General features: G+C 48.9%; 2 protein-coding genes across 2 annotated transcripts in view; both read left to right on the top strand.

The window, feature by feature from the left end:
• The window catches only part of LOC149301511 (uncharacterized), a 235,000-nt gene that overhangs the window by 128,500 nt on the left and 91,386 nt on the right, over positions 1 to 15,114 (top strand). The gene's annotated exons all lie outside the window — the stretch shown is intronic.
• On the top strand, positions 547 to 14,679 carry LOC149301514 (uncharacterized). Its single transcript, XM_089484021.1, has 5 exons — positions 547 to 626; positions 2,434 to 2,502; positions 8,847 to 8,948; positions 11,611 to 11,697; positions 12,349 to 14,679. The coding sequence occupies exons 3-5, from the start codon at positions 8,882 to 8,884 to the stop codon at positions 13,977 to 13,979; spliced, it is 1,785 nt and encodes a 594-aa protein (XP_089340147.1). The 5' UTR covers positions 547 to 626; positions 2,434 to 2,502; positions 8,847 to 8,881; the 3' UTR covers positions 13,980 to 14,679.

The following is a 15,114-nucleotide window of genomic DNA, read 5'->3' as shown; positions in this document are numbered from 1 at the left end:
GATGAATCAGGATAGATAGATACTTAGGATTCGTGTGTGTGTATATATATATACACACACACACACACACACACACACACACTTCTGATATATATATATATATATATATATATATATATAAATAATCATTTTGGTATCTACATTGGGTAGGTTTCCAGCTCTTTTTATAGAGATATAGATACACACACACACACATACTTCTGGTTTGTGTATGTGTAGATAGATAGATAGATACTTCTGATTCATGTGTGTGTGTGTGTACATATATATATATATACACACACACACACTTCAGATATGTATCTATATAGACACACTTCTGTTGGGATATAGCAACTTAGCATGCTGAGACTCTCTAGTAATGCATGTCTATGGTGGTTTATTGCTTACTAACAACCCCTCCTCATTGCCCCTCCTCATTTCCTGTTTACCCATGAGCACACCTAACCTTTTGTCCCTGAAGGAGAAGAAGAAGGATGAATCGCCATTACTACTTACTTACTCACTTACTTAGTAATCTCCTTGCCTTTGTCCAGAGCTGATGGATGCATGCTGATGCATGCAGACTACCTTTTCTACCTCGTCTTTCTTGCTAGACCTGTGTCTCTCTTCATACACATGATTTTGTAAGTAAACTTGTTTATTGTTCACTTTAACCAAGTGACTGTGTTTTATTGGGGACACGTGGGCTGCCTGGGAGAGAAAAGTGGAGCTAGTGAGTGTTCCTGCTTGCCTTATATTCCTTTGTGTGTTTACTCTGCTAGTGAGATTAAACAATCTTGCTTGCTTTCCTGAGCTTCTAAGGAACCTCAAGAAAGAACCAGATTTCCCAACAACTTCGGAGTTACAGATATAGGCCTGTTCCAGACTGCCAAAATAAAGCTGCTTCAGGTCTCTTTGAAGGTATGCTATTTAAATGATGCATGGGTCCTAAGAGTCCGGAGGTTGCGCCAAAGCCACACTCCATTCCTAAGCACTGGAGTGCAGCTTTGGTGCAGCTTCCAGATTCTTAGGATGCATGCATCATTTAAACAGCATACCTCCAAAGAGACCCAAAGCAGCTTTATTTTGGCAGTCTGTAACAGGCCAAAGATACATACACAAACATACATACATACTTCTGCTTCTGAGATATTAGTAGTTTCTTGTGGCCCCAGAGCTCTTCCTGACAGAACTACACTTCCCAGGGTTCCCTAGCACTGAGCCAGGGCAGCTAAAGCTGTCTCGAAGTGGGTTATTGTCTTGGGCCCGACCCTGGCTGCATCTTCGCTCCAGAGACAGTCCAGCTTCATAGCGTTTTAGCAGCCATGGCTCCAGGCTCCATGGGATCCTGGGAGATGTAGCTTGCGCCCAAAGGAATAGCTTTCAGTGTTCGCAGTGTGGCCATGCCTCAGTCCATGAATCCGGGGAGAAAACCAGCCAGCCAGGGAGTTGTTGTTGTGGTGGTGGTGGTGGTGGTTGTGTGTGTGATCTATGTGCAAGAGAGGGAGGAGGAGATGCTGGCAGGGCTGCTGGGGAGCCATTCCTCAGCCTTGCAGCACTCTCTCTCTCTTGCTCCCAGTCATTAGCAAAGACTTAGGGTGGAGGAAGCTGTTGGGGCCCTAAGAAGCCCTGCCAGGCAAGTCACACTCTCTCAGCTCTGCCCTATAGGGCCAGCCACCAAAGGCACGCAGCAGCGGCAACCCTTGTTTACTGACCTTGCCCTTTGGAAACCATGGCTCTGGATCCCATTTGGGGAGACAGGAGCCTGTCCTGCCAGGAAAAGGGGGAGGAAACATACAGACATGAGGGCCAATAACTTTATTTCCACATTTTGCCTCCATCATGGCTGGTGAGGGTTCGAATTTGAGGGCCTCAAACTTAAGCTGCAGTGCCTTTGGGGCCTATGTTTCCAGGCAGTCTTGAAACATCCCCACCATCTCCCTGAGTCCTTCCTCATAGGGCTGCATGGTTTCCAGACCCTCCGCCATTTTGGTCCCTCTCCTTTGGACCCATGGCTCCAGTTTCTCAGCATCCTTTTTGAATTGTTTTGCCCAGAACTGGACACAGCATTATTCCAGGTGGAGCGTAAGAGAGAGGCACTATGACTTCCCTTGATCTAGACTTCCCTTGATGCAGCCTAGAATCGTATTGGCCTTGTTAGCTGCTGCATCGCACTCTTGACTCACGTTCAACTTGTGGTCTACATGGACTCCCAGATCCCTTTCACAGCTGGTAAAGAATAAAATAGCTAATGATAGTAATAAAAGAAAAAGATATTAGTTATAAATACTATATAAAGGTATTTAGATAGTCAATACAGTGCCATGACAATTAAATTTGAAATGCCTGATTTCCATATCTGAAACACTTATTTCCAAACTTAATTTATCATTGGTTAGAAACCATATCTACCAAATATTAATTGTTTAGTATTCTCCCCCTTTTCCCCAGGTATATCATCATCAACGGAGGAGACCAGTCTTTTGGGGCTTCTTCCGGACATTGCCTCTGCTTCAAGAGGTAAGTTTGTCTAACTCCATGCAATCCGTGAATTGAGGGAACCGTTCCTCTCTCCCTGGGACTTCCTTTCTCTTCCTCCATTTTGCCAGGGTCACTCTAGCACCAACAGACATATAAAAAAGCAGTTTCCCCTATGCTTTGTTCCAGTTTAACATCTGTTATCAAACTCAACAGAAAGGACTTGGGGCCGAAGTTTAATTTGCACTTTGAAATTTCCTTTACCATTTCATATACATCCTCGCTCCAGAGACAATCCAATTTCATGCCGTTTTAGCTGTCATGGTTCCATGCTATGGGAAAGGACTTTGGATCCCATGGTGCTCGGATCTGTGGGGTGGGATTGTGGGAGTTGTAGTTCCAGAAGAGCAGGGAGAGCAAGGGTCCCTTTGGGTTCCCAAGGGGAAAGTAGGCACATTCCTCAGTGGGCTTCACAAAAGGTCCCCAGAAGGTCCTCCATTGCTTCAGACCCTTCAGGCTCTTTCCCAGGGCCCCTCTCTCCATCCTTCATTGATGCCAATGCTGCTGGAAAGCCTTACAGCTGGATGGAGGAGGAGGAAAGAAAGGGCCCTGGGTTTTGCCAAGCGAGGGGTGCCTCTGTGGTTGGCACTTCCATGGGCATAAATGGGTCTCTGGACCCATCTGCACCCCTAGGAAAGCTGCAAAGGGGCTCTGGAGGCCATGATCCTCTCTCTTTCCTGATGCAGGAAGCCCTGGCATCTGATGGATGCGATGGATTGGCATTGGAGAAGAGAGCTTGGGAGAGTCCCTTCAGGACACACTGGAGAGGAGGCCAATTGAATGCAGTGGCACTAAATCTATGCCCTTTAAGAGATGGTTTTGGACTTCAGCTCCCAGGAGCCTCAGCTATATGGGCCAAGAGCCTGGGATTCTGGGAGCTGGAGTCCAGGATCCCTTCGTAAAGAGCACACTTTGGGAACCTCAGTGCCCTCAACGCTCCCTGCATTTCTCCAAACCCCAAAGCAGTTGCCAAGAGTGGCCATCAGAGGGTGCCCAGAGAGAGAAGTTGGGACGAAGCCCAAAGGGTCCCAAGGAAGTGGGTGCCAAGGAGCCCAAAGGGGCTGCAGGGCTCTTGGGCAGTGTCTGCAATGCCAAAATGAACCGCTTTGACACTGCTTTAACTGCCATGGCCCAGGGCTAGGGAATGCTGGGAACTGTAGTTTGTCCTTGCACCAGAGTTTTTATAGAACCTTTGAAGACTTTTTGTGGCGCTAAAATGGCACAGAAAGGCTTCATACGAAACGCATCCGTCACACAGTGTTACGGCATCCATTCAAACCAGTTGTTAGGATGCTATCCGATGTATGGTTTTCCTATGTATGGGGACGATGGGGCTTGGGATGCTTTCAGCTAGGGCTGCTTGTAGATGTAGATGGGACTTGTAGTAGCTGAGTGGGATACTAGCTATTAGTGGGAGCAAAGGGGAGAAAGAGGTGGCTGAAGTAGAAAGAATTGGGTTTTTTAAGTACAGTATTGGGTTTTTTTTGGGGGGGGGGGTCAGTCTCAGTTTACTGTCGGAAAAGGAAATCTGTCCCTTGAAAAACCAAGCAGCCAGAATTCTGAGGAATCAACAGAACTTTACTGATAGATCCAGGATTAGTGACTGTATTAGGAATCTTCTCTATTAGCCAGATCTTGTTACCCTGAAGTCTGTTGGCATTAAAGCCTTTGAGCCTCACTGAAGAAAGGAGCTGGCAGCAGGAGCTTTCCTAGGCTCCGGTCTACTTCCTCAGATGCATAGAAGATGTCTCTATAAAATGGATGAATGGAGGAAGCTCAGGCTGCTGCCATCCTTTTTCTTTCAGGTAGGGTTGCCATAAGTCAGGAGCTCTAAACCGGGACAAATGTACGGCAACATTTTCAAATGTAGGACACATTTTTATAAAAATGGAGGACACGCAAAAAATTGAGGGTTTTTTAAAAATGTTAATATAAATGCATGTTTTTAAAGCATGATCAAAATGGAGGACATTTTGGCATTATTCCTAGACAGATGGCAGAAATGTATTTGCCCTCGGGTTCAATTGTACTTCTCAGAAGTGTGTACTTGGTCAAGGGACAGTGGTTTTTCTTCACTGCGCATGAGTTTGTAAAAATCACAGCAAGTTACATTGGCCGTGCCTCAGAGGCTTGTTGATATCAATATCACCATCATCATCATCATCATCATCATTATAATTGTCCAAGAAAGGCAGACTTGTTAGCATTCAAATTGCCATAAATACACAGAAAATGCACTTGCATATATTTAATAATAAAAAATAATGGGGAAAAAATAAAAAACAAGGCAGGGGTGTATATATTTCATAAAAAAATTAATGTAATAAAATAAAACAAGCAATAATAAAAATTAATGAAATAAAATAAAACAAGCAATAATAAAATTAATGAAATAAAATAAAACGAGCAATAATAAAAATTAATAAAATAAAACAAGCAATAATAAAAATTAATGAAATAAAAACAAGCAATAATAAAAATTAATGAAATAAAATAAAACAAGCAATAATAAAAATTAATAAAATAAAACAAGCAATAATAAAAATTAATGAAATAAAATAAAACAAGCAATAATAAAAATTAATAAAATAAAATAAAACAAGCAATAATAAAAATTAATGAAATAAAATAAAACAAGCAATAATAAAAATTAATAAAATAAAATAAAACAAGCAATAATAAAAATTAATGAAATAAAATAAAACAAGCAATAATAAAAATTAATAAAATAAAATAAAACAAGCAATAATAAAAATTAATAAAATAAAATAAAACAAGCAATAATAAAAATTAAAGAAATAAAATAAAACAAGCAATAATAAAAATTAATAAAATAAAACAAGTATTTTATATTTTTAAAAATAATTTAAAACCCCCAAAAAACCAAGGCAGACCTAATGGCCACTGACTCAGCTTTCCTCCTCCTCCTTCGCCCCAATTCTGCCCTGGCCCCTTCAAGGCACCCTTCCTTCCCCTGGCTCCTTCCTCCTCCTCCTCCTCCTTCGCCCCAATTCTGCCCTGGACCCTTCAAGGCACCCTTCCTCCGGCTCCTTCCTCCTCCTCCTCTCCTCCCCTCCTCCTCTTTAGGATGGCTGGCGCGCGCGCGGGGGGAGGGAAGCTGGGCAGGCGCGCGCGCTGCTGCTAGCCCCTGCTGAGGCCTGGGCGGCGCGCGCCGAGGAGCCCATCCTCTTTGGCCAGCTGGCCAATGGCTGGCTGGCCAAAGCAAGGGATGAGCTCCTGTTTTGGAGCCCCGTGCGCACGCGCGGGCAAGCCCTGACGAGGTGATGGCGGCGCTTCTGCCGCCGAGGAGGAGGAGGAAGGCGGAGCCGGAGGAGGAGGTGGGTTGGCGCTGCCCAGCCCACCACGAAGAGGAGGAGGAGGAGGTGGGTTGGCGCAGCAGCCAGCCGCATTAGCGGTAGAGGCTATGGCCACAGGAGGAGCGGACCCCGAACCGGGAACAAGGCGTGGGGGCCCCCCAAACCGGGCCGTGACCGTGAGGGGCCCCCCAAAAGCGTGATTGTCACGGGGGCCGCCGGGTTATGGCATCCCTACTTTCAGGGAGCCTCAAAAGTGATGCCAGATGGTCTCTCTCCTTAATACCATTATTATTATGTTTATTATTATGATTCAGAAAACATTCCAGGGTAGCTGTAGACCTATGGATGCTCTAGTCCCATTAAGTCCAATGGTGGAGTCAAAGGGTTGCCTGCAAGAGAGAGGACCCTCTGGGACTGCAGTCCCCATCATCCCTTCCCAGGCTGCTTCTGGGAGTTGCAGTCCAACCGTGGAGAAGGGGTCCTTGGTGTCTGCTGGGATTTGGGTCCAGGACTCTCCCTCCATTGGTCGCAAAATCCATTCAATGCAATGGCACAGTAAAAAGGTGCTGTCCCTTTATAGGAAATGGCAAATAAATAAATATATCCAAGTTTGCTTTTTGGGATTTGTAGTTTTGGGGATACTTTTGGGCCCATGGTGCTCGACTGTGTGGGCTGGGATTCTTGGAGTTGTAGTTCCAGAGGAGCAGGGAGAGGAGCAAGGGCCCCTTTGGGTTCCCAAGGGGAAGGTAGGAGTAGTGGTCAGTGGGCTTTACAAAAGGAGGCCCCCGGAAGGTCCAAGGCTCTTTCCCACGGTCCCTCTCTCCGTCCTCCATTGGAGCATAGTGGAGTCTCCTTCTTTGGAGGCTGGATGGCCAGCTGTCCATCCTCCCATCTGTATTTCTATATTACTCCCTTTGGTTTTATGTTCTTGTGAATGACTTGAAGTTTATTGCACCTCTTTAAATGTCAAAGCTATTCCTTCTTCATCCTTTGGTTCTTCTAGGGTCCATCATGCTTCCCATGCTCATGCTCAGGGCTGAATGAAGGGGCTTTTGTGAAGAAGGAGGGATGGAGGGAACAGGGCTGTTCACTGCAGCTGCTGCCCTGATCTACAGAGAGAGAGAGAGCTATGGCTCCCAGGGCACTGCCTGGGATTAGGATTTTGGAGCCTTCCCTTCAGGACTGTGAGAGTACAAAAGGGGCCAAGGGGAAAGAAGGCTGAATGCAAAAAGCTATTTGGAATGTCAGCTCAATGAATAATAGCAACCATGATCAGCATTTGAAGGTTCAAAATGTATGGTCTGGATCTTAAACCGTGTAACAAGATATTTCTACAGAGGAAGCTGCTTGCAAGCTAAAAGGTTTCTATCTATCTATAAAAAGGATGTGCAGTCTCTGTTCAGGGCAGTCATCTCTGGAACTAGCCATAAAAGTTCACCTGAGAGCTGGGTTTTGGGCTGAGACTCTGTTCTTGACTTGATGCCTCTTTCTGACCTTATCAGGACTAGGCCTCAGCCTGCCCTCGATTTGCTGGGCTTTACCTTATAACCTGTGAGTCTAAAGTCTCCACACGTGACGCATAGCAAGGCCAAAAAGGCCTCACAAAAGAACAGCAATGGAACTGACATTAAAAACATCATGTAAACATAATTAACACAACATAGTGTAATACACTGGGAACATGTAAAAACTGCCTAACAACTGTTTAATCACCTGGTAAATTACTATAGGCCTACCTAACATCAAATTCACCTTTCAGTTAAAGGGCCTCAGCTGACCTTTCCTTCTCCCTATTATGGATTCTGGGTGTTGCATTCATCCCTGAAGAGGAGGCATTGCTCCTCCACTCAGGACCCCTTCCTCCTGGACTGCATCCCCCAGAATCCCCTGGTCAGAATGGCTCCAAACAGGGGATTCTGAGTATTGCATTCATCCTTGAAGAGGAGGCATTGCTCATCCACTCAGGACTCCTTCCTCTTGCAATGCATCCCCCAGAATCCCCTGGTCAGAGTGGCTCTAAAGAGGAGATTCTGGGTGTTGCCATCATCCCTGAAGAGGATGTAGTGCTCTTCCACTCAGGACTCCTTCCTCTCGGACTGCATCCCCCAGAATCCCCTGGTCAGAATGGCTCCAAACAGGGGATTCTGGGTGTTGCCTTCATCCCTGAAGAGGAGGCATTGCTCATCCACTCAGGACTCCTTCCTCTCGTACTGCATCCCCCAGAATCTCCTGGTCAGAATGGTTCTAAAGAGGGGATTCTGGGTGTTTCCTTCATGCCTGAAGAGAAGGCATTAATCATCCACTCAGGACTCCTTCCTCTCGGACTGCATCCCCCAGAATCCCCTGGTCAGAATGGCTCTAAAGAGGGGATTCTGGGTGTTTCCTTCATGCCTGAAGAGAAGGCATTACTCATTCACTCAGGACTCCTTCCTCTTGGACTGCATCCCCCAGAATCCTCTGGTCAGAATGGCTCTAAAGAGGGGATTCTGGGTGTTGCCTTCATCCCTGAAGGGGAGGCATTGATCATCCACTCAGGAGGGCTTCCTCTCGGACTGCATCACCCAGAATCCCCAGAGCTTGGTGCAGAGACAGGGGGAAGTCTTGGGTGCTCCTTCCTCTGGATCTCTGGCATCTGGAGCTTCATGGAGGGACTTAGGTTTCCCCAAAACAGAGGTCTAGCATCAGAGTTCAGGGAACAGGACCCCAAAACTGCAGCCTCCCAGAGTCTCTGGGAGAGCCCTCTCCTCCATGGGCAGATGCCCCTGGACCCCCTTGGCCTTCCCCTGGTTCATGGGAGACAGGGAAAGGGCTGCTTGGCACCCAGGGGATGCTTTGGAGAGGGGAAACTCCTGTACCCCCAAATAGAATCAGATGGGGCTCAGACAGCAGGAAGGAGGTGGTCCCTTTCCCAGCCCCCTTTGCGGGTCCCATCTGCATTCATCCCCTTCTCTCTGGAATGGCTTTTGGAGAAGCAGAGCCTGACCTCCCCCTTCCCTTCCTCTTCCAAAGAAAGAAAGAGGAGCTGCACATTCGAACATCTGAGAATGACAAAGGAGACCCTTCGGAAGGAGCTTCGGAGGAAGATGGAGGAAGAACAGCAGCAGCAGAAAGGTAAGTGACCCCCCCCCCCAAGAGAGAAGGAAACAAAGAGGGGGACCCCCAAGACCCCTTCCTATCTGCCCCAAGGCCTTCTCTCTCTGGCCCCTCTCAGTCCCAGGTTGGCCTTAGAGAATGGGAACTGACACCCAAGAGAGAGAGAAAGAGGGTGACCCCCAAGACACCTTCCTCTCTGCCCCATGGCCTTCTCCCTCTGACCCCTCTCAGTCCCAGTTTCGCCACATACATTCTGGGCACATGAAGCCCCAGCCATTGTCCTGACTGCCAAGATAGCACCCGCTCCGATTACTTGTGTAGGACCTGGACTGGCAATGGGCACCACGCTTCCAAAGGAGTGGAAGGCAGGCCACAACACACACAACAGATACATCTGTCTCCACTCAACATCTGGGATGGTGACCCCACCCAGCCTCATGGCAGGACCAGTCCTCTAATGCCTTCCCTGTTATAATGTTAATCTATATATCAGGGGTCGGCAACCTCAGGCCCGCGGGCTGGATGCAGCCCGCGGAGGACTTTAAGCCAGCCCCTGGCTCCTCCTGCCACCGCCACCGCCGGTTGCGGCTTTTGCCCAATATGGGCGCCGCCAATTTGGGGGAAAAATGGCGGCGAAATCTTGCGTGACCTTCCTTAAGGTCGTGCAAGATTTCGCCAGCATTTTTTGCCCAAAATGGCGGCGAAAACTCATGCAACCTTCCCGGAGGTCACGCGGGATTTTGCCGCCATTTTGGGCAAAAAATGGCGGCGAAATGTCATGCGTCCTCAGAGAAGGTCGCGCGAGATTTCGCCACCATTTCCCCTCCAAAATGGTGGCGCCCAGGGCTCTGACAGCGGCAGCGAGCCTCTGGGAGGCCAGTTGCCGTCGCTGGGGCCCTCCAGGAGGGCTCCTGTGATGGCAGCGGGCCTCCCAGAGGCCCGTTGCCTTCACTGGGGTCCTCCAGGAGGGCTCCAAAGGCGGCAGCAGGCCCCTGGGAGGCTAGTTGCTGTTGCTGGGGCCCTCCAGGAGGGCTGCTGCGATGGCAGCGGGCCCCTGGGAGGCCCGTTGCCTTCGCTGGGATCCTCCAGGAGGGCTCCAGAGGTGGCAAGGGGCCCCTGGGAGGCCTTTTGCCATCGCTGGGGCCCTCCAGGAGGGCTCCTGCGACTGGAGTGGGTCTCCCAGAGGCCCATTGCCTTCGCTGGGGTCCTCCAGGAGGGCTCCGACGGCGGCAGCGGGCCCCTAGGAGACCAGTTGCCGTCGCTGGGGCCCTCCAGGAGGGCTCCGACGGAAGCAGCGGGCCCCTGGGAGGCCAATTGCCGTTGCTGGGGCCCTCCAGGAGGGCTCCTGCGACTGCAGCGGGCCTCCCAAAGGTCAGTTGCCGTCGCTAGGGCCCTCCAGGAGGGCTCCTGCGACTGCAGTGGGCCTCCCAGAGGCGCGTTGCCTTTGCTGGGGTCCTCCAGGAGGGCTCCAACGGCAGCAGCGGGCCCCTGGGAGGCCCGTTGCCTTCGCTGGGGCCTCCAGGAGTGCTCCGACGGCGGCAGCGGGCCCCTGGGAGGCCAATTGCCGTTGCTGGGGCCCTCCAGGAGGGCTCCTGCGACTGCAGCGGGCCTCCCAGAAGCCCGTTGCCTTTGCTGAGGTCCTCCAGGAGGGATCCGACGGCGGCAGCTGGCCCCTGGGAGGCCAGTTGCTGTCGCTGGGGCCCTCCAGGAGGGCTCCTGCAGCTGCAGCGGGCCTCCCAGAGGCCCGTTGCCTTTGCTGGGGCTTCCAGGAGGGCTCCAACGGCAGCAGCAGGCCCCTGGGAGGCCAGTTGCCGTCACTGGGGCCCTCCAGGAGGGCTCCGGCAGCGGCAGCGGGCCCCTGGGAGGCCTGTTGCCATCGCTGGGGCCCTCCAGGAGGGCTCCGACAGCGGCAGCGGGCCCCTGGGAGGCCAGTTGCCGTCACTGGGGCCCTCCAGTAGGCCTCCGACGGTGGCAGCGGGCCCCTGGGAAGCCAGTTGCCGTCGCTGGGGCTCTCCTGGAGGGCTCCTGCGGCGGCAGCGGGCCTCTGCCCTCAGGGGCCAGCAAAGACAGGGAGGCCTCCAGCGCCTGGGGGTGGAAGCTCCGCCCCGGGGTGGGAACTCTGCCCCGGGGTGGAAGCTCCGCCCCCAGAGGGTGGAGGCTCCACCCCCAGCATGCGGCCCCTCCCCTGGGGTGGAAGCTCCACCCCCCCGGCTTCGGCCCCCTAGTTGTCTGAGGGACAGCAACCCGGCCCCCGGCTCAAAAAGGTTGCCTACCCCTGCTATATATGGTGGAGTTATGGTGGGAGCGAGATTGGTAGAAAGTAGAGAAGTTAATGGTGTATAGATTTGCTGAAGGGTCCTAGCTGGGAGATTGGAATGCTAGTGATGACGGTGCCTCTGGCCTCCTGAGAAAGGCTCCGTTGCCCTTTTGTGGTGTTATCTGTGGTGTCGGATTAGTCCTTGTCGGAAAGGGTGGGTCTGAGGGAAGCTGTCAAAAGGCCAGCTTTTTTACTATAGCCCTCATATTTCGCAAACACGTGTTAATGGGTCTTTTCTGCCTTAGCTCTACAATAAACGTTAATTCTTTGGAATGAGGTTCCTTGTGGATTACTGGTCTGAGGATCCCAGATCTCACAAATAACCACAATGGCTAAGGATCCTCTCTCTTTTTTCTTGTGAAGACTGTCCCAAATCGGACCTCATCTCCCGCCTGGAAGGAGGAGAAGACCCCTTTGACCAGGGCTTCAATGAAAGAGAAGGACCTGCAGGTACCTGCCTAGATGTTGGTCAAGAGATGTCCTCCTCTCTGGGGATGAAGGGGCAAAGGGCCTGGGGAAGGTCTCTGATCCATGGGTGATTATGAATGATTCTGTTGGGCTGGCCATACCCAGTGACAACATGGTTCTTCATGCCAACTCAAATATTTCTCACATTCCATGCATTTGTTCGGCTTGTCCCCAGGATAGAGTCCACAGGGTTTAGTGTTACTCATACTTGTAGAACTGCCCTCAGCAGAATAAAGTCCCTAGTCCTGGCTCTTGGTCCTCCTTCCCTTTTCTATCTGACCAGAGGCTTCCTTTGACTGAGGACAGATAGAAAAGACTGGCACTAGGAAATTCATTTTCCCCTTTCAGGGAGTCTTCTTCCTCTAGTCTTGCTAGACCTGTTGAGTTTCCTTTGCTTCTCAGAAGCTTCTGGAACTGGAAACTCCTGTTGTATAACATGAGGATGAACATCTGAGTCTATTGCAGCTAAGGGGGAAATTGACCAGAATGGAATGGGTGATTTCTTGGCTGAGAGAGCCTCATATTCCAAAGGGAAGTAAATCATGTTTAAAGGAATGGGCAGATTATAAAATAAAGTACTTCAGATTGATACTGTGCTTGGCTCCTAAGTGCTTCTCCTTTTTCCTGATGCAGGTATTGAGCGGCAGAGAGGGAACTATGAGGAGCCACCTGCAACGTCAATGGAAATTATGGAGCCTTTCATGGAAACAGAAGAGTTTGGAAATCAAAAGGAACTGAAAAGAAAAAGGGCAAACCAAAGGAAGAACGAGGAGAACTCCTCTGTCCCTCAGAGTGCTGAACTTTCTGAACACCTGACTTCAGGCTCAGCTCAAGAAGAGTGTCATGTCTGTGGGAGAATATGCAAATGTAAATCACAATTGAACACACACTTCAGCGTTCCCATGGGAAAGACACCATACGAATGCATGGAATGCGGGAAGAGCTTCAGTCAGAGTGGACATCTACGTTTACATCAAAGAAGCCACACTGTTCAAAAGCCATGCAAATGCATGGAGTGTGGGAAGACCTTCAGTCGGAATGAACATCTACGTTCACATCAAAGAACCCACACAGGAGAAAAACCATATAAATGCATGGAATGTGGGAAGAGCTTCAGTGACAGTGGAAGTCTACATAAACATAAAAGAATCCACACAGGAGAAAGGCCATATAAGTGCATGGAATGTGGGAAGAGCTTCAATCAGAGTGGAAATCTACACACACATCAAAGAAGCCACACTGGGGAGAAGCCATGCAAATGCATGGAATGTGGGAAGAGCTTCAGTAGGAGTGGAACTCTCGGTTCCCATCAGAGGACCCACACAGGAGAGAAACCCTATAAATGCATGGAATGTGGGAAGAGCTTCAGCAACTGTGGAACTCTATATAAACATCAAAAAACCCACACAGGGGAGAAACCCTATAAATGCATGGACTGTGGGAAGAGCTTCAGTGACAGTGGAACTCTACGTAATCATCAAAGAACACATACAGGGGAGAAACCATATAAATGCATGGAATGTGGGAAGAGCTTCAGTCTGAGTAATAATCTACGTCTACATCAAAGAACACATACAGGGGAGAAACCCTATAAATGCATGGAATGTGGGAAGAGCTTCAGTCAGAGTGGACATCTACGTTCACATCAAAGAACCCACACAGGGGAGAAACCGTATAAATGCATGAAATGCGGGAAGAGCTTCAGTGACAGTGGAACTCTACGTAATCATCAAAGAACACATACAGGGGAGAAACCATACAAATGCATGGAGTGTGGGAAGAGCTTCAGTGATAGTGGAAGTCTACATAAACATCAAAGAACCCACACAGGGGAAAAACCGTATAAATGCATGAAATGCGGGAAGAGTTTCAGTGAGAGTGGAACTCTACGTAATCATCAAAGAACACATACAAGGGAGAAACCCTATAAATGCATGCAATGCGGAAAGAGCTTCAGTGACCGTGGAGGTTTACATTCACATCAAAGAACCCACACAGGGGAGAAACCCTATAAATGCATGGACTGTGGGAAGAGCTTCAGTGTCAGTGGAATTCTACGTAATCATCAAAGAACACATACAGGGGAGAAACCATATAAATGCATGGAATGTGGGAAGAGCTTCAGTCAGAGTGGAAATCTACATAAACATCAAAAAACCCACACAGGGGAGAAACCATACAAATGCATGGAATGTGGGAAGAGCTTCAGTGATAGTGGAAGTTTACATTCGCATCAAAGAACCCACATGGGAGAAACCTTATAAATGCATGGAATATAGAATGGGATAATAAAGTGGCCTACCTTATCTAAAAATGCACAATGAAGGCTTATTTTGGGGGAATTTATGTCTTTTTTTGGGATCTTTTTGAGCCTTGGATAGCTGATTAAATAGATGTTTCTGCTGATCTGCGTCTTTCAGGGTCCAAATGGAGTCCTGTAGAATCCCCAGCTCTGGCGAAAACTGCCTGAATTTGGCCAGAAGACCCTGCCAGACCCCCGGGTTCCTCCCAGGAAGGAAAGAAGGACGAGATCGTATATGCTAAATTCTTCCAACTCTATGATTTGTGACTAATGTTAGTGAAAAAAGGATTCTGTATGGTGTGAAACTGGATGAGGTGGCAGTCAATGACGCTGTGAGTGATCTTGACCCTATTGAAGCCGCTATGGACCTCACTGGTGCGGCATCCCTTTCTTCCTGAGGGGAACAGTGTTGGGTTGCGAGGAATAGCTGTGTACTTAGAGTTTGGCCACTGAGGTCGATCCTTTGTCCCTTCCTTCACTCTGATTGTCTGCCTATTTCTGAGGGGTTTGGCCTCTTTCCCAAGGTCTCTTTTTCTCTATTGTTTGAGATTGTTATTTCATAAAACGTAATTTTTTTAAAGCTTTATTGTCAATAAAAGCAAATACAGAAAAACAGAGACTTATAAATACAAATATATTTACAAAAATTACAAATGTTATAATCTCACATACCCATTATTCCAACCCATATTTGAGTTGGTCCTCAGCCAACCCCTAGTATATGACGGGGGCACTGCAAAGGCCCGTGCGGAACGGGCCTAAGTCTTATTCTCACAAATAACACAATATTATTTACTACAAAGTAGATAGCCAGCCCTGTGAGGGCACAGCTGAGAACCAAAGTGAATCTGCACTGTAGAAAAAAGAAGGCGGTTTCACACTGCTTTAGCTGCCCTGGCTCCATGCCATGGAATTATGGGATTTGTAGTTTGGTGATGCACCAGCATCCTTTGGCAGAGAAGGCTCAGGGCCTTGTAAAACTACGTATCCCAGGATTCCATAGGAGGGGAGCTAAAGCACTTAAAGCGGTGCCGAATTGCGTTATCTCTACAGTGCAGATGCATCTGGACCAAGAACCAAAGAAAGCCTGGAAGCTG

The sequence above is a fragment of the Sceloporus occidentalis genome, unplaced genomic scaffold (genome assembly GCF_023333645.1).
Source record: "Sceloporus occidentalis isolate IW3139 unplaced genomic scaffold, rSceOcc1.0.p SCAF_21, whole genome shotgun sequence".
In the NCBI taxonomy this organism is placed as follows: Eukaryota; Metazoa; Chordata; class Lepidosauria; order Squamata; family Phrynosomatidae; genus Sceloporus; species Sceloporus occidentalis.
The sequence above is the reverse complement of the archived record's forward strand: the minus strand, read 5'-3'. Positions and strand labels throughout refer to the sequence as shown.

Excerpts from the sequence above, each read along its gene's own strand:
- LOC149301514 (XM_089484021.1), top strand. The coding sequence starts at position 8,882 with ATGACAAAGGAGACCCTTCGGAAGGAGCTTCGGAGGAAGATGGAGGAA. Across the intron at positions 8,949-11,610 it reads AGAACAGCAGCAGCAGAAAG|ACTGTCCCAAATCGGACCTC; the intron begins GTAAGTGACCCC and ends TTTCTTGTGAAG. Across the intron at positions 11,698-12,348 it reads TGAAAGAGAAGGACCTGCAG|GTATTGAGCGGCAGAGAGGG; the intron begins GTACCTGCCTAG and ends TTCCTGATGCAG.